The sequence below is a fragment of the Pan troglodytes genome, chromosome 23 (assembly GCF_028858775.2).
Source record: "Pan troglodytes isolate AG18354 chromosome 23, NHGRI_mPanTro3-v2.0_pri, whole genome shotgun sequence".
Classification (NCBI taxonomy): Eukaryota; Metazoa; Chordata; class Mammalia; order Primates; family Hominidae; genus Pan; species Pan troglodytes.
This window is the reverse complement of record NC_086016.1, coordinates 42,427,764-42,449,443: the sequence shown is the minus strand read 5'-3', so window position 1 is coordinate 42,449,443 and position 21,680 is coordinate 42,427,764. Positions and strand designations below refer to the sequence as shown.

The 21,680-nt window shown below is 44.6% G+C and overlaps 1 protein-coding gene across 17 annotated transcripts in view; it reads left to right on the top strand.

Moving 5' to 3' along the window:
- The window catches only part of MRTFA (myocardin related transcription factor A), a 224,572-nt gene that overhangs the window by 182,630 nt on the left and 20,262 nt on the right, over nt 1-21,680 (top strand). For 14 of the 17 annotated variants that reach the window (XM_016939226.4, XM_016939225.4, XM_063807877.1 and 11 more), the window contains 2 exons: nt 16,669-16,724; nt 20,735-20,810. In XM_016939226.4, the coding sequence (XP_016794715.2) occupies nt 16,669-16,724; nt 20,735-20,810 (132 nt within the window). Of the gene's footprint in view, nt 1-15,041; nt 15,061-16,668; nt 16,725-16,978; nt 20,811-21,680 lie in introns of those variants that run through there. The other 3 variants (XM_063807876.1, XM_016939227.4, XM_063807875.1) reach the window with 3 other exon arrangements.

The window sequence follows — 21,680 nt, the reverse complement described above, 5'->3', positions numbered from 1 at the left end:
GTGAAACCCCTGTCTCTACTAAAAATACAAAAAATTAGCTGGGTGTGATGGCACACGCCTGTCGTCCCAGCTACTCGGGAGGCTGAGGCAGGAGAATCGCTTGAACCTGGGAGGCGGAGGTGGCAGTGAGCCGAGATCACACCACTGCACTCCAGCCTTGGCTACAGGGCGAGACTCTGTCTCAAAAAAAAAAAAAAAAAAAAAAAAACTTCAGCCAGGTGGGATGTTATTTGCAGGAGGGCACAGGTGATCTGGAATTTGTATTCTAAACAGATCACTTAGACATATTGATTATGGGGACTTCAGAAAGAGGCAGTAGCTTTTTTTAAAAAATTGGTTTGCACTTTGCCAAAAAGTATACTGGAGTGAAAATAGACTGATCCAGGGTCTTAGACTGGGCTGTGGTATGAAAGCTAGATATAAACATGCCTGGCCTATGTCAAAGAGAAGGCTAGAAGGTCAGATTCAAAATATTTGACCACTGGTATGTTAACCTTTTGGAATTCCCTGTGTCGATACTCGTGCTAAATGAGATTGTGTGCTCACCTGTCTCACTCTTGAGCCTCTTTGACCATCAGTGGGTCAAGAGCAGGAGACGCTGGAGCAGTTTGCACTCTTGGGAAGGAAAAGATTGAGCATCCTGCGTCTCCACTTCTTACATTCATTCTTGGGAGTTGGTCTTCCTGCTGGTTTGGGTGGGGGTGATAGCCGGTGCCAAAACAGGGGTGGTGGCAAGCGTGCATACCAAAACAGGATGTGTATGAAGAACCCTTTATGACTGCTAGTTTGGATCGTTGCTTGCCCCAGAATATGCAGTCCCTTCTCCACACCCCGCCACCCAAATTCTTTCATTGATTCACATGAACTTAATTTTGGTGCTCATTTATCATGGTCAGTCTCTCGAACTGTTGACAACTCTTTGGTTGATGGTCTTTGTTAAAGGATTTTTGTAGGCATTTTTAGTGTGTCAGCTAAAAACAGAAAGACAAAAAATGGAAGTCAAGCCCGGTCCAATTAGCTCTCAGCATTTGACTCCATATACCTGCTGTTTCTTCCAGAATGGTAATAAAGGAAAAAAGCTACATCAGTAACAGCCCTTAAACTTAACATAGCTTCTAGCAGATGGCAAAGCACTTTCATTTTAATGCTAATAATTACCCAGTGCAGCAGTTAGTATAATTGCCATTTTGCAGATGAGGCTACTGAGCCTCAGAGGGGTCATGGGACTTGCTGTAGGTTACACGGGCACTGAAAGATAGGCAGACCCAATCCGGGTTTTCTGGCTACAAACCCTGTGCTAATTCCTGAAAGTCACAGTTTATACTGGTTCTTGTCCACATTGGAATTTTTGTGATGATAGCCTGCTATGCTTTCGCCAAAATTTCAACTTTAAAAAATCTTTGAAAATTGAAGAGACTGGGTGTGGTGGCTCAAGCCTGTAATCCCAGCACTTTGGGAGATTGAGGTGGGTGGATCACTTGAGGTCAGGTGGTTGAGACCAGCCTGGCCAATGTGATGAAACCCTGTTTCTACTTTAAAAAAAAAAAAATTAGCCAGCTGTGGTGGCAGGCGCCTGTAATCCCAGCTACTTGGGAGGCTGAGGCAGGAGAATCACTTGAATCTGGGAGATGGAGGCTGCAGTGAGCCCAGATTGCACCACTGCACTCCAGCCTGGGCGACAGAGTTAGACTCCATCTCAAAAATGAATAAATAAATACACTATTAAAAAAAAAAGAAAATTGAAAACAGCGTCAAAGCTGGATCCATAGTTGGTGAGATCAGGTGGTGGAAGTGTCATTTGTAAGCGCTTCAGTACAAGTGCTTTCAGGTTGCTGTGCATTTGAAGGCCATGGGCATCTTTCTTCTTCTGTCATAATAACCCTTTGGTACATTAGAGGTTCTTGATTTCTTTTGTGCCATGTATTCTTCATAGGGAATCTTCCATATCCTCTCAGAGTTGTCTAAGCAAGCACCTAAAATTCACATAGTTCCAGGGATCTATAGCTGCTCTAAAGTGGGTACAGTGTGCTCTAGGTTAAGAGATTCTGATCTACCCGGATATGGAATCCTAAGAAAAATCCTATCTAATGCTAGTGTCAACCCTTACACACCAGTGACACAGCCAACCTCTTCTGTCACTCAGTGTGTGAGGGACCCTCTCCATTCCCTGCACTACCAGTGAACCTCTGTGCTCCTCACCTTTTGGGTGCTAAGACCAAGGACTACATTTCTGTAGCTGCTTTCCATTGGGTGACTACCATGCCCCTGATAAAAATATCAGGGTGTGGAATCCATCCCATCTGAATTAAGCCCTAGCCAGGGTGTGAGGAAGATGGCAAAAAGCCCAGATTCTCTGACTCCCAGAAAAATATGCATTGCAATGATCCTGAAAGGAGTCCAGGAAATTAAAACTCTTTACCCACACAGCCAACAGAATTGACATTTTGAATCAAGCTATTGAGAAAATTCAGCAAGTCCTTCTTTACTAAGTGTAGTTTTAATCAGCACCTGGTGTTAGAGAATAAGCAAATAAAATTCTTACTTGCTCACCTCTTCTTTGCCTTTGTTAGATTAGGGAAGCAATGTTTTCCGAATTTAGTGGCTCTAGCATTACCCAAAGAGCTTACTAAAGATTATTCTTAAGGCCTAGGAATCTGCATTCCAAGAGATTCTTGCACACCACAGACATTTTCATGCAAATGATTCTTGAACTACACTTGGAGAAACCCTGGGCTGTGGACTGCTGGCCTCTTTCCCCTTTTCATTTTTAGTATGGCACAGAATATTTTTATTCTCTTCTTCCCAAGAGTTCTGAAGTAGAAGATTGCCCTGTCCCCATGATTCAAGAGTTAATGGCAAATTTCCGTACTTTTCTTTTCTTTTCTTTTCTTTTTTTTTCTCGTTTGGAGACCGAGTCTCGTTCTGTCACCCAGGCTGGAGTGTAGTGGCGCAATCTCGGCTCACTGCAAGCTCCGCCTCCTGGGTTCACGCCATTCTCCTGCCTCAGCCTCCAGAGTAGCTGGGACTACAGGCGCCCGCCACCACGCCCGGCTAATTGTTTTTGTATTTTTAGTAGAGACGGGGTTTCACTATGTTAGCCGGGATGGTCTCAATGTCCTGACCTCATGATCCACCCGCCTCGGCCTCCCAAAGTGCTGGGATTACAGGCGTGAGCCACTGCGCCCGGCTGAGAGTTAATGGCAGATTTCTAAGACAGCTGACGCTTTTGCATGTAAGAAGACTGGGTACAGAAAAATTCTGAGCGTTCATCTCCAATGCTCGGAAAAGCCTGGCTTGGCTGCCTCTCTCATAGCTTTGTACCATATCGCTGGTCATTTTTGGCAAGTCAGTTAACTGCCTAAAGCTGTATGAGAAACTAATGCTAGGGCCAAAGGATGTGGCAAAAGACTCAGTTAACTTTGGATGGAGTTTGATTATACAGTGACTCTCTTTTCTGCTGTGCTGAAGGGAAAAGAAATAAGAGAGTTTGTGCCCCTTTGACATTTTCTGAGGTTAGATCTGAAGCCTTCCCTGCTGTCTCATTGCCAATATTAGAGAAAATGACAAGGCAGCATTTATTTCCAAAGGAATAGCTAGGAAAAGATGGACAAACGTGAAAGACTAGATTAAAATCACTGTTGTCTGTTATTTATTTGGTAACCCATCATGCATTTTGTTTCATCTTGGGGTTTTTTATTTAGAGACAGGTCTAGTTCTGTTGCCTAGGCTGGAGTGCAGTGGTGTGATCTTGGCTCACAGCAACCTTTGCCTCCTGGGCTCAAGTGATCCTCCCACCTCAGCCTCCCGAGTAGCTGGGATCACAGGGGTGTGCCACCACACCCAGCTAATTTATTTATTTTTTTGAGACAGAGTCTCGCTCTGTTGCCCAGGCTGGAGTGCAGTGGTGTGATCTTGGCTCGCTGCAACCTCCGCTACCCGGGTTCAAGCGTTTCTCCTGCCTCAGCCTCCCGAGCAGCTGGGATTACAGGCGTGCACCATCACACCCAGCTGATTTTTGTATTTTTAGTAGAGATGGGGTTTCACCGTGTTGGCCAGGATGGTCTTGATCTCTTGACCTCGTTATCCGCCCACCTCGTACTCCCAAAGTGTTGGGATTGCAGGCGTGAGCCACCACGCCCAGCCCCAGCTAATTTTTTTGTAGAGATGGGGTCTTGCTAGCTTGAACTCCTGGGCTCAAGCAATATGCCCTCCTTGGCCTCCCAAAGTGTTGGAATTACAACCACACCGGGCATATCACACACTTCGTTTTCTATACTCCTTTACCTTCTGCCACCTCTTGATGAAATATATGTAAATAAAAAGATTTGGAATCAAAAGAACCAGAGTCTAGTGTTCATACTGTAGTTGATTAGGATGTGATCTCAGGAAAGTCATTTCCCAACTGTAAAATGTGGAAAATAGTAAGTACTGAGAAGCTGAAGTGAGGTAATTTGTAACACATCGTGGAGGTTATTGGGGAAAACAAGGAGACCATTTTCAGCAAACCTGTTTATTTATGTTACCTCAGAAGCCTTTTTGTCAGTGTCAAGGTTCGCAGGCACCATTCTACTTTATTTCTTCTCATTATAGTTCACAGTTTTACAGGGTCCTGTGTGGCTTTGTCTCCCTGTGTTTCCACCCACTCTTCTTGTTTTCTGCCACCCTGGCCTCCTTGATGCCATGCAGGCAGGATCCCCCTGAGAGCCTTTGCACATGCTGTTCTCTGCTTGGAGGGCTGTCTCCCAGAGGACTGCAGGGCTCACTCCCTTTTTTTACATCTCTCCTCCAATGTCACTTTTTTTTCCTTTTTTCTTTTTTTTTGAAACAAAGACTCACTTTGTTACTTAGGCTGGAGAGCAGTGGCTCAGTCTTAGCTCATCACAGCCTCAACCTCCTGGCCTCAAACAGTCCTCCTGCTTCGGCTCCCCCAAATAGATCGGACTACAGGTGCGCGCCACCATGCCTAATTTTTGTATTTTTCATAGAGACGGAGTTTCACTATATTGCCTAGGCTGGTCTTGAACTTCTGACCTCAAGCGATCTGCTTGCCTTGGCCTCCCAAAGTGCTAGGATTACAGGCATGAGCTGCCACCCCCAGCCAAATGTCACCTTATTAGAAAGTCTTTCCCTGACCACTCCATGTAAAATGACCTCACCCCATCACTGTCACTTATAACTTGCTTTATAGTTCTTCATAGCATATACTGCCTCCTACTGTGTTACATGTTTGTTTTATGTATATCTTTCTTCAATTGAGTATAAGCTCCACGAAAACATGAATAACCCAACACTAAAACAGGGTCCGACACATGTAGGCTCGCAGATATTTATTGGAAGAATGAATGAGTAATGAACTGTTAGCACATCTGTAAGTAACCTCTTAGGGGACACATACCTCTGACTCCACTTTCTCACTTCTTATTCACTCTTTAATCTGTTGCAGTAAGTTTGTGCTTCCACCAATCCACTGGCATAGCTCTGAGACCACTGGCTATGTCCTAAGCATAAGTGATTCTCTGGAAACTTTATAAGCCTTATTTTGCCTGACTTCCCCACTGTTAGTGTCTCTCTGTTTTTCTGTCTACAGGCTTTTTCTTGAAGCTTACTTGGGGTAATAGCTTTGCCTCCTCCCCTCCTGCCTCTGTGGCCCTCCTCAGATTCCTGTGCTGGGTGGGCTCTCTTCATGCCTGTCCTTGAGTTCTGTGATTCTCCAAGACAGAACACAGTTTCTCCCCCACTTCCCTAAGTTTACTCGCCCTGGATCACCTGTCCGGGAGTGTTAATAGCACAACCATTCACCCAGTCACTCCAATTTGTTCTTTTAAGTGGCCTCTTGAACATTACTAGAGTGATCATAAAAATGCAGTCCTTGCTATTTTGCAATTTTATTGAAAAAATCAATTTTGTAAAAATCAGTTCAGACAAGGATCATCAATAGATGCTAAAACTGTTATTAGGCAGTTAGTTGTGGGAAAACAGGATTTTCACGTGGCATCAAAATGATACCCCATAGATTATGTGTTAATTATAAAGACAGATCTGGTGTCACCTTTCAAACTTCTAGCACCATCACTGGTTATACAGCCTGATAACATGTGCCCCTTGATGTTAAGAAGTACATATACCTATGTTTTCTTCTTGCCAAAAATGTTTAACCTAAATCTAATCATGAGGAAGCAAATTTAGAATACAGAACATTGTGCAAGACAAACAGCTTAGATACTTAAGTCAGTGTCATGAAAATGAAAAAGGTAGGGGTACTGTTGTAGATTGTGACCAAATTGACAACAACCAAATGCAGTGCATGATTCTTGATTAAATCTTGGGACCAGGTGTGGTGGCTCACGCCTGTAATCCCAGCAATTTGGGAGGCCAAGGCAGGTGGATCACGAGGTGAGGAGTTCGAGACCAGCCTGACCAACACGGTGAAACCCCGTCTTTACTAAAAATACAGAAAATTAGCCGGGCATGGTGGTGGGTGCCTGTAATCCCAGCTACTCAGGAGGCTGAGGCAGGAGAATGGCTTGATCCCAGGAGGTGGAGGTTGCAGTGAGCCGAGATTGCGCCACCGAGATTGTGCCATTGCACTCCAGCCTGGGCAACAGAGCAAGACTCCGTCTCAAAAAAAAAAAAAAAAAAACAAACAACAACAACAACAAAAAAAACCCTTGGCTTGGGGGAAAAATCTAAACAGCTATAAAAGAACATTTTGGAGGCAATTGAGGAAATTCAGATATGGACTGTAGGTTATATTGAATTAATTTTTTCAGGTGCGATAAAAGTATCTTAGTTATGTAAGAAAATGTCCTTATTCTTAGGAAATGCACACTGAAGAATTTAGGGGTAAAATGTCATAACTGATATCTGCAACTTTCAAGTGATTCCATAAGTGAAGAAAATTACGGTATATGAGAGAAAGAGAATAAATATGGCTAAAAGATAACTGGTCAATCTAGGTCAGAGTTATAAAGCTGTTCATTATTTGTTGTTTCAGTGTTTCTGTAGGTTTGAAAAGTGCAAAAGTGAGGGAGGGAAGGGAGTTGTGAGAGTGTGTATGTTGGGGGTAATGAAATTAATATATGGCAGTCACCAGGTGTATTCTTGATAATTTTTATTTATTTATTTGAGACAGGCTCTTATTCTGTTGCCCAGGCTGGAGTGTAGTGGTGTGATCACGGCTCACTGCAGCCTGGACCTCCCCAGCTCAGGCGATTCTTCCATCTCAGCCTCCCAAGTAGCTGGGACTACAGGTGATTGCCACCATGCCTGACTAGTTTTTAAATTTTTCTGTAGAGTGGGTGCCGCCACATTGCCCAAGCTGGTGCCAAACTCCTGGTCTCAAGTGATCCACTGGCCTTGGCCTCCCAGGGTGCTGGGGTTACAGGTGTGAGCCACTGCACCAGGCCCTCATTTTTTTTTTTTTTAAACATAAAACATCAAGTCAGAAGCAACTCCCCTGCCCACCTCCATGCAGTTCTGATTATATCCTTCCCTTGCCACATATCCCTCCTCTGATGAATGTGGTGGCTACATGTCGATCTCAGGATGCAATCCTTAATAGCACGTGAGAAATATCGTGCCACTTCCTTTGGGCTCCATGGTTTCTGATGAGAAATACGCTGTCATTCAAATTGTTTTTCTCTGACTGTAAATATTTTTTCTTTTAGTTTTCCAAAGTTTAATTATGGCTTATGTTACTATAAATTTTTTTCCAGTTATCTTATTTGGGGTTTAACTTGGCTTGTTGAATCTGTAGACTTACATATCTTGCCAAATTTGGGAAGTTTTCGGCAATTAATGTAAGAACTGTTTCAGCCCCACCCTCTTTTTCCTCTCTTTCATCACTTCTGTGACACAATGTTAGATTTTTTATTAAAGTCTCACAGGCTCCTGGGGCTCTGTTCTTTTATTTCCCTTCCCCAGTCTCTTTTCTTTCTGTTGTTCAGATTGGGTATTTCTATTCTGTATTCTGGTTCACCGAATCTTTCCTTTGTCTCCTTTATTCTGCTGTAATATGTTTGTAATATGTTAGGAGTCTCTGTATGTTCTTTCCTGTTTTAGCTGACCCTTTGAATCTGGTTCAGTAGGGAAGGTGGGGATGGTGCCATCTCGTTATGACCAGGTGGAAATAGAAGTTCAGGTTCCTCATTTGGCAGCCACTGACATTTGAGTTGGTGGTAGGAGAGGGACTTCTCATTCGGGGCGAGAGTTCCAGCTCCCAATGTAGTCTGTATGCACACCATGGTGGGAGTGCATGCTGTTACCACTGGGCAGTGGCGAAAGTCATGGCTCTCCACCAGCCCTCCTCTGACATCATCCAGCAGGGACTGGGAGAGGTGCCTTATGAATGCCAGATAGGGAGGGGTGTTTGTTACTGGCTGGTGGGAATGAAAGCAGCTTCCTACTTGGCCCTTTCTGACACCACCCCAGCCAAGGGTATTGGGGCATCTCATTACACCCTTGCAAGGATGGAAGTCTAGATTCCTAACTTGGCCTTTAGGGGGAGGTGGGAATGAGACCACCATTTTTTTCTGTGGTATTTGGAGTAGAACAAGTATCTAAAAGTTTTCTGTTGTGCTGGGCTGCCCTTTCCTAATCCTTTGGCTAGAGAGAACATATTTTGCTAGGGCTTTTTTTTGTCTGTACCCATTGGCATTTTTGGGTTGCCAACATCTTCAGCTTTAAGCCTGGATATATGAAGCAGAAAAAAAAAGGGAGGGGGTGGGGAACTTACCACCATGTCTCTTTTTTTGGGTCCCATGGTCCCTAGCTAGTTCTCTCCACCTTACAGAATCTACTTTTGCTTGTTTTATATAGAATGTTCAGAGTTTTAACTAGTACTTAGTGACAAAAATACAGAAAAATGTCTATCCCCTCTGAAGCAGAAGCCTCTACAGTAGTACATTAAGTTTTTTTTGTTTGTTTGTTTTTGTTTTTGTTTTTTTTGAGACAGTCTTGCTCTGTCGCTCAGGCTAGAGTGCAGTGGCATGATCTTGGCTGACTGCAACCTCTGCCTCCTGGATTCAAGCAATTCTCCTGCCTCAGCCTCCTGAGGAGCTGGGATTACAGGTGTGCGTAACCACACCTGGCTAATTTTTGTCTGTTTAGTAGAGACGGGGTTTCGCCATGTTGGCCAGGCTGGTTTCGAACTCCTGACCTCAAGTGATCCCCCCCGACCTCAGCCTCCCAAAGTGCTGGGATTACAGGTGTGAGCCACTGTGCCTAGCCCATTAAAGTTCTTAATGGAGTGGGCCCAGCTTATTCTTCTAGCCACATTATCCTCACTTGAATTCCTTGGTTCAACCATATCAAACTACTTGTAGTTCTTTGTGCTTGCCTCGTTCTTTTATACCTTCATGTTTGTGTTCTAGTTCTTCCTTAGCCTCAGCTATCTCCCCACTCTTCCTTGTCTGGCTTTGGTGTTCCTATTCAATTCATTTACACACTGTTCCCCCAGGTTAAATTTTGCCTCTTTTGTCCTTTACAGCACCTTAAATTACCACTACTATTTTACTTCCATCTTATATTTGTCTCTTTTCCCCACTAGACCATCATCTTTTTGAGGACTGGGACCCCATCTGTATATTCTTATCCTCAGTGACTGGCATAGTGCTTACTTAAGGGCTGCTTATTGGATACATGGATGGATGGGTGGGTGGGCGGGCAGATGGAGGGATGGATGGATGGAAATATTTCTAGTTTCTACCTCGTTTGTTAAATGGGTTTATTCCCATACACACATGTAGCCCTCATTGATATTCTGTGTATATGCTCCCTGCTTCCACACTGGAAAAAGAAACCCAGCAGGCTTGCCTGAAAGAAGGGCTGCTTGGACTGTGGCACTCCAGTGACCTCTATTAAGTGTATTATGTTCATAGCCTTTGAGTTCCTCTGGTTACAGAATTGTTGGTGAGCTTCTGGCATATTATCAGAGATAGGAACCATCATTTTTATTACGATAACACCTAATAAAGCAACATTCAGACCTAGACACTTAATACATATTCCTTCATGATAGTGATGAGGAAATGAGGTTTCATAATGAATTGTTGTCATTCCTTGCTCAGAGGCATTTCTAGAACTGCTTGTGAATCCTAGAAGACTCATTTACCTACTTGTTTAAGTAAATCTGGAGCTGGCAAGGGAAAAGTGTTGGCTTGATGTCCTAAATTACCAAGGTAGGTTGGTTTTTAAGAGTCTTCATACTTACTCTTCAGTGCCAGATTAAATCAAGACCATTCTGGCCCTGGGGCCCCTGCGCTGTCATCACACATCTGTGTCGACACACTGAGCACAGCACTGAGCTCCTCCTTTGCTATATATTGGATGCCTGTGTGAGTGAGTGTGTGTGTGTGTGTGTGTGTATGTATATGTGTGTGTATATATATATATATATATATATATATATATATATATATACACATACATACATGTATATATTTTTTCCCCCCGAGACGGAGTCTTGCTCTGTCACCCCGGTTGGAGTACAGTGTTACGGTCTCGGCTCACTGCAACCTTCGCCTCCCAGGTTTAAGCAATTCTCCTGCCTCAGCCTCCACAGTAGCTGGGATTATAGGCACGCACCACCACGCCCAGCTAATTTTTGTATTTTTAGTAGTGGGGGGTGGTTTCACCATGTTGGCCAGGCTGGTCTCGAACTCCTGACCTCAGGTGATCCACCTGCCTCGGCCTCCCAAAGTGCTGGGATTACGGGCGTGAGCCACTGCGCCCAGCCTGGATGCCAGTATGTATTTAAAAATAAAGTGGAAACAGTTTTTCACCTTTTATGTCTTTAATTGACAAATGACCTCATTTAATTTAGACAGCAAACAAGTTAGGAGAGAAAGAAAATGGGTGCTGGAAAGAGGGAACAAAATATTAATTGGTAGTTGTAGCCAGCCAGGGGCGGGGTCCACATCTAGAACTGAAACTGTGATTAAGAATGACACACCTCTTGGCCACTTCTGTTCATTTGTTTTCTCTGGGGAGCTTGCTTATTTTTCCTTTCAGGATTTTCTGCACACTTCCTTTGTTCACACAAAGCCACACAAGAGCTCCAATGGAACCAGCTCCTGGGGCAGCAGGAAAGGATCGAGAACTGCCCTCTGATATTGAATATATATATTCTTATACACACACATGGCTCTTGCCTTTGCATTGGTCTTTGGGGGCTTCTCTTTCTAGAGACTGCTTTCTTGGAGTGTCTGGGAAAATGCAGTTTTGAGTAATACGCTGGCTCCTCCTGGCAAAGCTATTAAGGTAGCAGGGAGAGGGGAGATGGAGTCTAAGATGAATGCAGCCCTCGTAGTTGGACACACATTTATGGGGTAACTTTAAGTCCTTTTTTTCTTCAATTGGCAGAGGCCTAAACTTGGAAACCTATTTTCTGCTTCCTCGTGTCTTACCTCCTTGGCGTGGAACTTGAGGTGATCTGACTCCCCATTGTCATTTGCTCCTACAGTCAAGAAAGCCCAGGGCTTAACCTGTATCACTCTTACATCCCTTCACTAGGCTACCCTCCACATGGTGGCTTTTAACAAAGCTGGCGGGACACACACAGGAGTTGCCCTCTCCACCTCAAACCCCAGTGCACCAAGAGCACTTGCTGTGGCTACTCCAGCCTCTCCCCAGATGAAATGAGAGACACCCAGCAGGAAGTCCTGACACAAACCTGAAGGAAGAGGGGCCAGTGCTCCCTCCTCCTTTCACCTGGCAGAAGTAGCTGTTGAAACTGCTGAATCTGCTATCAGAGAGAAGAATTAAAAATGAGGAAAGAGGAGCACAGACTAAGCTGGCCTACTCAGGGACTGAGAGAAACTGACACATTTGTCAGAAGGTTTAGACAAGGGAAGAAAGGGAAGGCAGAACTAGACCTGGGTTGGGGTCCACCACTCGATGAATGAATGATCTGGCAGGTTACTGCATCTCAGCCAGTGTCAGTTTCATCACACATGAAATAACGGTCCCTGCCTCATGGGCTATGAAGAGGATCCAGTGAGATTATAATGTTATTATTACTATAAAATGAAACAGTCTTTTGGGATTGGTCATTATTATCTTGAATTCTTTTTTTTTTTTTTTTGAGACTTTGAGTCTCACTCTGTCACCCAGGCTGGAGTGCAGTGGTGCAATCTTGGTTCACTGCAACCTCTGCCTCCCAGTTTCAAGCGATTGTTGTGCCTCAGCCTCCCGAGTAGTTGGCATTACAGGTGCCCGCCACCACACCCAGCTAATTTTCGTATTTTTAGTAGAGACGGGCTTTCGTCATGTTGGCCAGGTTGGTCCTGAACTCCTGACCTCAGGTGATCTGCCTGCCTGAGCCTCCCGGAGTGTGGGATTACAGGCATGATCCACTGCACCTGGCCCTATCTTGAATTCTTTTCTTGGTCTTCGTTTCTGGTTCTTCTGACCAGCTATTGTGTCTCAGCTTCTCCAACTTGTCTTCTAGTATCAGTGCCAAAGGCTGTTACGTGGTGAGCTCCAGGTTTTGAACGATGATTCTCAATGCTTGAGAGCCCTGGGGCCCCTCAGACGGGTCTCTGAACCCCTCTTCTGAGCCTTCTTTGCCTTGGTCTTTACCTAGTGCTGTGGCCAAGTTGACTCTTGTATGTTGCCTGGACTCAGATATGCATCTAAACAGTGTGTGTCATTGAACATTGAAGCTACCTTGTCCCCCTACCCAACAGTTTCTTTTCTTCTGTCTCTCTTTTTTTTTTTTTTTGAGACAGAGTCTTGCTCTGTCACCCAGGTTGGAGTGCCGTGGAGCAATTTTGGCTCACTGCAACTTCTGCCTCTTGGGTTCAAGTAATTCTCCTGCCTCAGCCTCCCGAGTAGCTGGGATTACAGGTGCCTGCCACCATGCCTGACTAATTTTTCTGTATTTTTAGTAGAGACATGGTTTTGCCATTTTGGCCAGGCTGGTCTTGAACTCCTGACCTCAGGTGATACACCTGCCTCAGCCTCCCAAAGTGCTGGGATTACAGGCTTGAGCCACCATGCCCAGCCTCTCTTCTCTAACTTTTGAAGAAGTTAAGAAATCAACACAGAGGAGTGGAAAGAACTCTAGGTTGAGGGTGATACAGAATTAGGTTATATCTTACAATTCAGGACACTTAAAAAAATTAGATTATAATCTTATCCCTGCTATTTGCTTGCCTTTCCTTTTTGGCCCTGTCCTTATCTATAAAATGGGATATTACCTACCATGTAGAATGATTAGGAATATTAAATTAGCTAACAGGTTTAAAATATCTAGAACAGTGCTTTCCATACAAGCATCCAACAGATTTTAATCCCTTTCTTGCCATTACATGAAAATGTCCTTAATAGGACCAAATAGGAATTCATATAGAGTAATCCTTCCTTATTCCTGAGGAACACATGCCAAGACCCCCTAGTGGATATCTGAAACTGCAGATGGTACCAAATCCTATATGTACTGTGTTTTTTTTTCTATACATGTGACCTATGACAAAATTCGATGTGTAAATCTGACATAGTAAGAAATTAGAGCAATTTTAACAATACACTGTAATAAAAGTTATGTGAATATGGGCCCACTCAAAATACTGTAACATTTTTGGACCTTGGTTGGCCTAGAATAACTGAAACCATGGAAAGCGAAACTGCAGATGAGGGGGACTATGTATGCTGTAGCCATTTCACCTATCACCTGTCCTCCACTAGTGGTGCACCACCCTTTGTACATGAAGATGATGTCCTCAAGATGTTCTGGTGAATTGTTCTTCTAGAAGTTGGGTTTGTGCCTTACCCTTTGGGGATAGCCAGTGTGGGTTGTTGAGGCAGCAAGTCAGCCAGGGTTTTAGACAGAGAATCTCTGGCTGTGGTACAGAAACTAGCTGGCCTGTGAGTGAATCAAGCCAGTGATTCAACCAAATTACAGCATTTGGTGACAGCAACACCTGAATATATCGACACATATACCATTTGGTTCAGGGCACTCTCACTGGTGTTTCTTCCTTACAAGGGTTCTGAGAGGTGGGCAGATTCTCACTCTGAAAGAAAATTAGACCCAGAAAGCAGTCAAAACCCATGTCACCCAGCAGTAATTGGTAGCACTCAGTACTAGAACACAGATCCCTTGACTGTCTATCCAGAACTTCTGTGACGTTTCGAACCCGGTTGAGAACCAGAATTCTGGCTGTTTAGATGAAAGTTTAGAGCTCTGCCGCAGAATCCTCCTGTCCTCCTGTCACTAGTCACCTTGTGTCCGTTTCTTACAGAATACTCACTAATTCATCGAGTGAATAATTATTGAGGGTATACTGTGTGCCTGGTATTCTAGGCACTTGGGGAATGCTGTGAGTGACTAAAAAAATAGACAAAACCCTTGCTGTGCTCTGATGGGGGCATGTTGTAAATGTAAACGTGGGAGACTGAGAGTAAACAAGAAAAGTATGTAGTATTCCGCCTTTTTTTTTTTTTTTTTTTTTTTTTTGAGACGGAGTCTTGCTCTGTCTCCCAGGCTGGAGTGCAGTGGCACTATCTTGGCTCACTGCAACCTCTGCCTCCTGAGTTCAAGTGATTCTCCTGCCTCAGTCTCCTGAGTAGCTGGGATTACAGGCATCCTCTACCATGCCTGTACATAAATGTTTGTATTTTTAGTAGAGACGGGGTTTCACCATGTTGGCCAGGCTCGTCTCGAACTCCTTACCTCATGATCTGCCCACCTCGGCCTCCCAAAGTGCTGGGATTGCAGGCGTGAGCCACCATGCCCAGCCAGATACGTAGTATTTATATAAAGACTGTCAAGACAGTGATGAGTGCTGCGGAGAAAAATGAGGCAGAAAAGGAAGCTGGGGTGGGGTGGACAGTGTCCGTTTTCTCTTGATTCTTTGTACTTACTGTCTCATGCATGTGCTAAGCTTTCCAAGAGCCAAGGTTACGTGTGATGCATCACACCCGGGTTCCTGCAGAGCTGGACGTTTGGAGTTGAGCTAGCTTTATACAGTAGAAGCAGGTGCAGGGGGTGTCTATTTACCCACTGAAATGCCCACGACCTGCCCATGTAAGAAGTGGGGAATCCTGGATAGTGCCCAGGTAGGTTGGGGAGGTAACCTGTACTGGTTTTTCTTTGATGTTATTTGTTAAATCTAGAGCTCCCCCTTCTGTTAGAAGATGGGATCTCAGTAGTATTTTTAAGACTGTAGTTTCTTTTTTATCTTAAGATTCACAAAAAATTTTTAAAAATAAATACCACTGGGACAATTGAAGCTTTCTTCTGGGACTGCTGTTGCTGAGGCCCAGCCCCCTGCTGGGGGTGGAGAGGAAGGAGGAAGAAGCACAACGGCCCAGGCAGGATAGGGTCCTATCTATGCTCTCTTGCTACTTTTAGCAGCTCCTTAACCCTGCCCTCCTACCGCAGCCAGCAGCCTAGCAAAAGTTATCTCTGCTCGCAGTTTCACAGCTCTTTGGAAATTCTAGGGCAGGAGAAGTGAAACTGACCACAGTCTTATAAATTTCTCTCTTATTGCCTCTGTTCCCTACTTGAAGTGAGTCAGGCCTTTCCCTCTCATCCTCAGAGTGTCTTAAGTTGCTATTTGTCCTTACAGCAAAGTTTTTGACAAAAGGAGTCAGACCCTCCATTCATGGTGCAGCCTTTCTGGAGGCTCTTGGTTTGGTCTTGCCACCTGAGTGTTGTTTGCAGAAGTCGAGACTTGTGGTCTTTGTGTGGTATCCCCAGAATAGAGCTGAGCCCTTCGTGTCAGCTGTCGGTTGTGTGTGTTCCTTCACATACAATTGCCATGGGGTTCTTTTAGTCCTTAGAGATGAAATTCAAGTTAATTTTAGCAGCACTATAAATAACAAGTGCAGTGAAGAAGGAAATAGCGCCGAGTGGACATATATCTTTTTGGTTTTAACTGTCCCATTGAAACAGTTTGGCCATTTTATGATTCCTCGTGAGGTTGAGGCAGTAAGGTTAATTTGGCATGCATCTGTGCCCCTTCCTGTGTGCAGGTGTCCTGAGAATAATGTGAGGCCTAGCAGGCGTTCTTGGAGTCCTAGCTGAAGGGGGATTTGCGGCTGATGGTCCAGTCATGGGCCAGGGTGTTTGTTAAAGTTACATTCCATGGGTGCACTTTATACAGCCCAAGCTTAGGCAGTGACAGTTCCCATTAGGAGTCATATTTTGGTTTCTACCAAAACTGTTTGAATGGGGTAGCTAAACCATAAAGATACATGCTTACTCAGGTGTCATTGCCTTCACTTCAACTGATATTTATAGTACTACTAACAGTAACGTGATTTTTTTTTTTTTTTTTGGGGGGGGATGGTGTCTCGCTCTGTTGCCCAGGCTAGAGTGCAGTGGCACAATCTCGGCTTACTGCAAGCTCCGCCTCCCAGGTTCACGCCATTTTCCTGCCTCAGCCTCCCTTGTAGCTGGGACTTCAGGCGCCCACCACCACCACGCCTGGCTAATTTTTTGTATTTTTAGTAGAGACAGGGTTTCACCATGTTAGCCAGGATGGTCTCAATCTCCTGACCTCGTGATCTGCCTGCCTCAGCCTCCCAAAGTGTTGGGATTACAGGCGTGAGCCACCACGCCCAGCCAGTAACATGAATTTAAGATGCCTTCTCCACTGAATATCGTAGCACTAGACATGATGCTTCGCTTGAAGGTAATCTTTACGGTTCTTCTCTCAACAGCTTTGAAAAGTCCAGCCGCATTTCATGAGCAGAGAAGGAGCTTGGAGCGGGCCAGGGTAAGGTACCTTTTTCCCCCCTCAGAACTCCCAAAGAGCATTTTCAGAGCTCATTGCATTGCTGGTTATATTTCCATTTAGAGCTTTCCATAGAACTCTGAGGCCAGAGCCTGCTAGACTCTAGGGCCAGCCCTGGCCTCGTGGTTTTAAATGGAAAGCTCTGCTTCTCCTACTTCATCCCTTCTCTCATTTACCTCCCATGGTGATTATATGGAACATGATTGGAATGAGGTTTCTCTTTTTGTACATTTAAGGATATGGAATGATCACCCGATCCTCCTTCCCTGAATTTTGGAGTGCTTTGGAGACCACTGGTATTTCCCCATCTTTAATTCCACTTAACCTTTTGTAGATGTTGGGACACAAACATTAGCCAATGGAAAAGCTTCCCAAGTCCGGGGTTACACTGGCCACACCTCACAGGGTGGGCATTCCAAGGGGCAGGAAACCTTCTTGGTCTCCATCTGCCCAGAGTAGGTGGTATCCACTTGACTCTTGTGGAAAGCAGAAACTGGCCCACACTCCAAGCCCAAGTTTTCTGCCGCAGCACCTTACTTGCGTCCCCATCCCAACTCTGTTTCAGTTCCCCAGGGGCCCCTGAGGAATATTCTGCTGCCCAGTGTGGGTAGAGATGGGGAAGTCACCAGAACTTGCTTCCCCCTCACACTCCCTTTACTTTTTCCTTTCACATAAAATCATGGGAAGATAATCCCCCTAGACAGATCATAGGCTGCATCTCCTTAAGACCCACGGCTATTTTATTTTACTTTATTTTTTGAGACTGAGTCTCACTCTCAGTCTGGAGTGCAGTGGCGTGATCTCAGTTCACCGCAGCCTCCGCCTACCAGATTCAAGCGATTCTCCTGCCTCAGCCTCCCAAGTAACTGGAACTACAGGCTCCCACCACCACGCCTGGGTAATTTTTGTATTTTTAGTAGAGATGGGGTTTCACCATGTTGGCCAGCCTGGTCTCAAACTCTTGGCCTCAAGTGATCTGCCTGCCTTGCCCTCCCAAAGTCCTGGGATTACAGGCATGAGCCACCACACCCAGCCTCACAGCTATTTTAGAGTCTCAGAAATATTTACCTCCAAGACTTTTTTTTTTTTTTTTTTAAACTTTCTTTCATTCCCCTCTCCCCAGAAAATCATGATTAATTCTTAGAGTAAGTGGGAAGAATGAGGTCATGGGTCCTGGGAACCAAAGGAGTAACAAGCAGCAGTGGTTTAGTTTGCTGAGAGCACTGGAGAGTACAGTGTTGGGGGAAAGGATGGCGTTGCCTGTGCGCCTATTCGGTCAGAAGACTGGGCACCATTTACTTGACTGCTTCTCAAATAGGCAGGGACCAGTAGCGCTGATTAGAAGAGTCTGTTTTATTGAGCACCTTTATGTAAGAGGTTGTATCTGTTTCTTTTTTATCCTCACATCAACTCTTATGAATTAGGTGGTATTATCCTCATTTTATAGATGCAGCTAAGAGAAGTTAACTCACTTGTCCAGCCAATAAGTGGCAAAGCTGGGAGTCAAACCTTTGTCTGTGGATTCTAGATTTTTTTTGAGCAAAATGATTTTATTTCCTAACACATGGTAACCATAACGTTCAATTTGCTTACCATGCACATCTGTTCACAAATGACTTCCACATTACAATAACTACTTCCATATTTACACATGTACTAAAAATTATCTTAGTTGAGATATGAAACATGAATATATTGGATTGGTTATAGCAGAATTTGCTTTACTTAATTCTAAAAGCTTAAAGCTTTGAAAAGCTGCTACTTTTGCATCTCATACTTCCAGATGAATAAGACACAGCAATATCAGCTCGTATTCAAGAGAAGTTTCATTTCTTTTTCTGGTGTTGGAACCAGCTGCCCACATCTGTGCGTGCTACATAAGGCAGCTATACATGGTGGTGGGAAAGCATCCACAATGGCTTCAGCTATGTCAGGATCACACTTGAGGGGCTCTGAGATGCTGTTGTATTTACACAACTGATTGCTTTGTTTTTCTTTTTTTGTAATTTTAGAGGTGGGATTTTGCTATGTTGCCCAGGCTGAATTCCAACTCTTGGGCTTAAGCAATCCTTCTGCCTTTGACCTCCTGAATAGCTGGGATGTGTAGGCATCTACCACTGTACCTTGTCAAACTGATTTTGTTCCTTCAGTTTTCTTCGACACAAATGTGCTTCAGTGGTCATGAATGCCTTTAATGATATCAGTTGCAAAATCCGTATCTTTAAATTTGGCCCTGAAAGTTCTCTGGTTTTCCATCAGAGACCTTATACCCTCTAAACCATTCCAGAGTAGCCTCTAGGTAGTCAGGTTTCAGCCATTTGACATAATTAATATGTTTACTATTTGTCACAAAGGATACAACTCAGGAACAGCCAGGTGGAAGAGATATGTAGGTATGTGGGAAGGGACGAGGAGCTTTTGTGCTCTCTCCAGGTGAGTGTGTCACCCTCCTAGCACCTCCATGCCTTTAACAAACCAGAAGCTCCTCCATATATTTTCTTAATCAGTACTATATTCTACCTCAGTCATGGCCACTGGTCAGAGCTTCAGATGGCTTAGAGAATAAGTCTTCCAGTGTCATCTGTGAAGACTTGCGGCACCTGCTCTACCAATCTCTGCTGCAGCTGAGGCAGTACTTCTGCCCACTGCACGTGGGGTGATAGAGCCAGAGCCCACAGTCACTTTAAACCATCTCCTGGATTGCTCAGCCTCCCCTGGGCTGGCACAGAGCTGCCCAGCCAGAACAACAAGGCAGCAGATGGCTAGGTGAGGACAAGTCTTTTTTTTTTTTCTTTTTCTTCATTTTTTTCCAGTCTTTACCTTTACTATATATAATGTCCTCCGAGGCTTCATTGCCTAGTGTCCTTTGGCTTGTCTTATCCTGTGCTGGTCTTGATCCACTAATGTTCTGTGGTTTGAAAATGTTGGTGCAGAGGTTAAGAGCACAGACTCTATAGAGTCAGGTCCAGGGGAATATATATATTATAATTAGCCCCGTTTGGTGGGATGGCTCTGTGACTGTTGAGGGACTGGTTTAGTTTGCCCAGAGTCTCATAAATGCAGAAATTAGGACATTGGACTTTGAGGAACTAGAGCTTTGCTACCATGTGTCAAAATTAGTATTCCATTTGGCAGCCATTCAAAATGAATGGAAAATGCCCATGAGATCATGCAGTGTTACAGTTTTTTGGGGGTTTTTTTGGCTTTTGGTTTTTTTTTGTTTTTTGAGACGGAGTTTCGCTCTTGTTGCCCAGGCTGGAGTGCAGTGGCGCAGTCTTGGCTCACTGCAGCCTCCACCTCACGAGTTCAAGTGATTCTCCTGCTTCAGCCTCCCAAGTAGCTGGGATTACAGGCGCCAGCCACCACATCTGGCTAATTTTTGTATTTTTAGTAGAGACAGGGTTTCACCACATTGGCCAGGCTGGTCTCAAACTCCTGACCTCAGGTGATCCACCCACCTTGGCCTCCCAAAGTGCTGGGATTACAGGCTTGAGCCACCGTGCCTGGCCCAATGTTACATTTCTTAAAGCAGGATATAAAATCATATTCAGTGTGATTACAGCGCTGCAAAGTTAAGCCTATTTTCTGCATGGAAGAATAACTAGAAACAGATATCCCAGAATACTAAGAGTGGCTGATTAAAGTTTATTTTATTTTATTTTTCTTTCTAGTTTTCTAAATGTTCTTTGCTGGACATATATTACTTTTATGGTAGTAGAAGTAATAGTTTTTTAATAGATATATTGTCAGTCCAGCCTCAGAGACACAGATGGTCTTGAAGGATGGTGCCCTTCCTTGGCAGGTGCAGTTGGATTTTGGTGTGCTCTCCCCAGGCCTCCTCTTGCCTCTGAACCCTGCAGTCACCAAGTTAAGGTTGTGGGAACTGCAGAGGTGGTCAGCAGCTACCACGGCCAAGGCTGCTGTTGTGATCCTGTCCATGCCATAAGCCTGTGACCTGGATTTGAGAGTTTCTTGGTGTGTTTTTTCTGTAGACAGAGGACTATCTCAAACGGAAGATTCGTTCCCGGCCGGAGAGATCGGAGCTGGTCAGGATGCACATTTTGGAAGGTGTGGAGATTGGAATTGCTTTTCCATCTAGATCCAGTTCTCACTGTGTGTACTCACTACTGCACTACCCATTTCCTTCCTGCCTCTTTCTTCTCCCATTTCTGTTGGCAGTGGGTAAGCCAGAGCCTTAACACCGTACGACAGCTGTGCCATGGTAGCTGCCACTGGTCTGAGGGACTCTCAAAAAGCACAGTCACATGCTGTTAGTTTGGCTTGGCCTCTTCTCCAGGGTCTCACCATCCCTTGGTGTGAGATCGCTTCTCTCTGCCAAAATCTGTTTTGTTTTGTTTAAGACACAGTCTGACTCTGTCATTGTGATTGTAGGCACAAGCCTCCATGCCTGATCTAAAATCTCTTTTTAAAATACTCTTACTTACTTTTTTATATTCATTCATTCAGTCAGTCATTCACTTGGCATTCACTTGAGTGTCTGTGATATACCGTGCTCCATCCAATATTATTCTAGATGTACCCACCTGGCCCCAGCTGCACATGTCTTTCCCTTTTTTTTTTTCTTCCCCCGCTTTTTTTTTTTTTTTGTGATGGAGTCTTGCTCTGCTGCTCAGGCTGGAGTGCAGTAGTGTGATCATGGCTCACTGCAACCTCTTAACTTCCAGGTTCAAGCGATTCTCCTGCCTCAGCCTCTCGAATAGCTGGGATTACAGACGAGCACCACCACACCCAGCTAATATTTTATATTTTTAGTAGAGATGGGGTTTCACCATGTTGGCCAGGCTGGTCTCGAACTCCTGACCTCAGGTGATCCACCCACCTCGGCCTCCCAAAGTGCTGTGGTTACAGATGTGAGCCACTGCATATAGCTGTCTTTCCACATTTTTAGTGAAGAAAAGGTTTTGGCTCCTGGAAGCA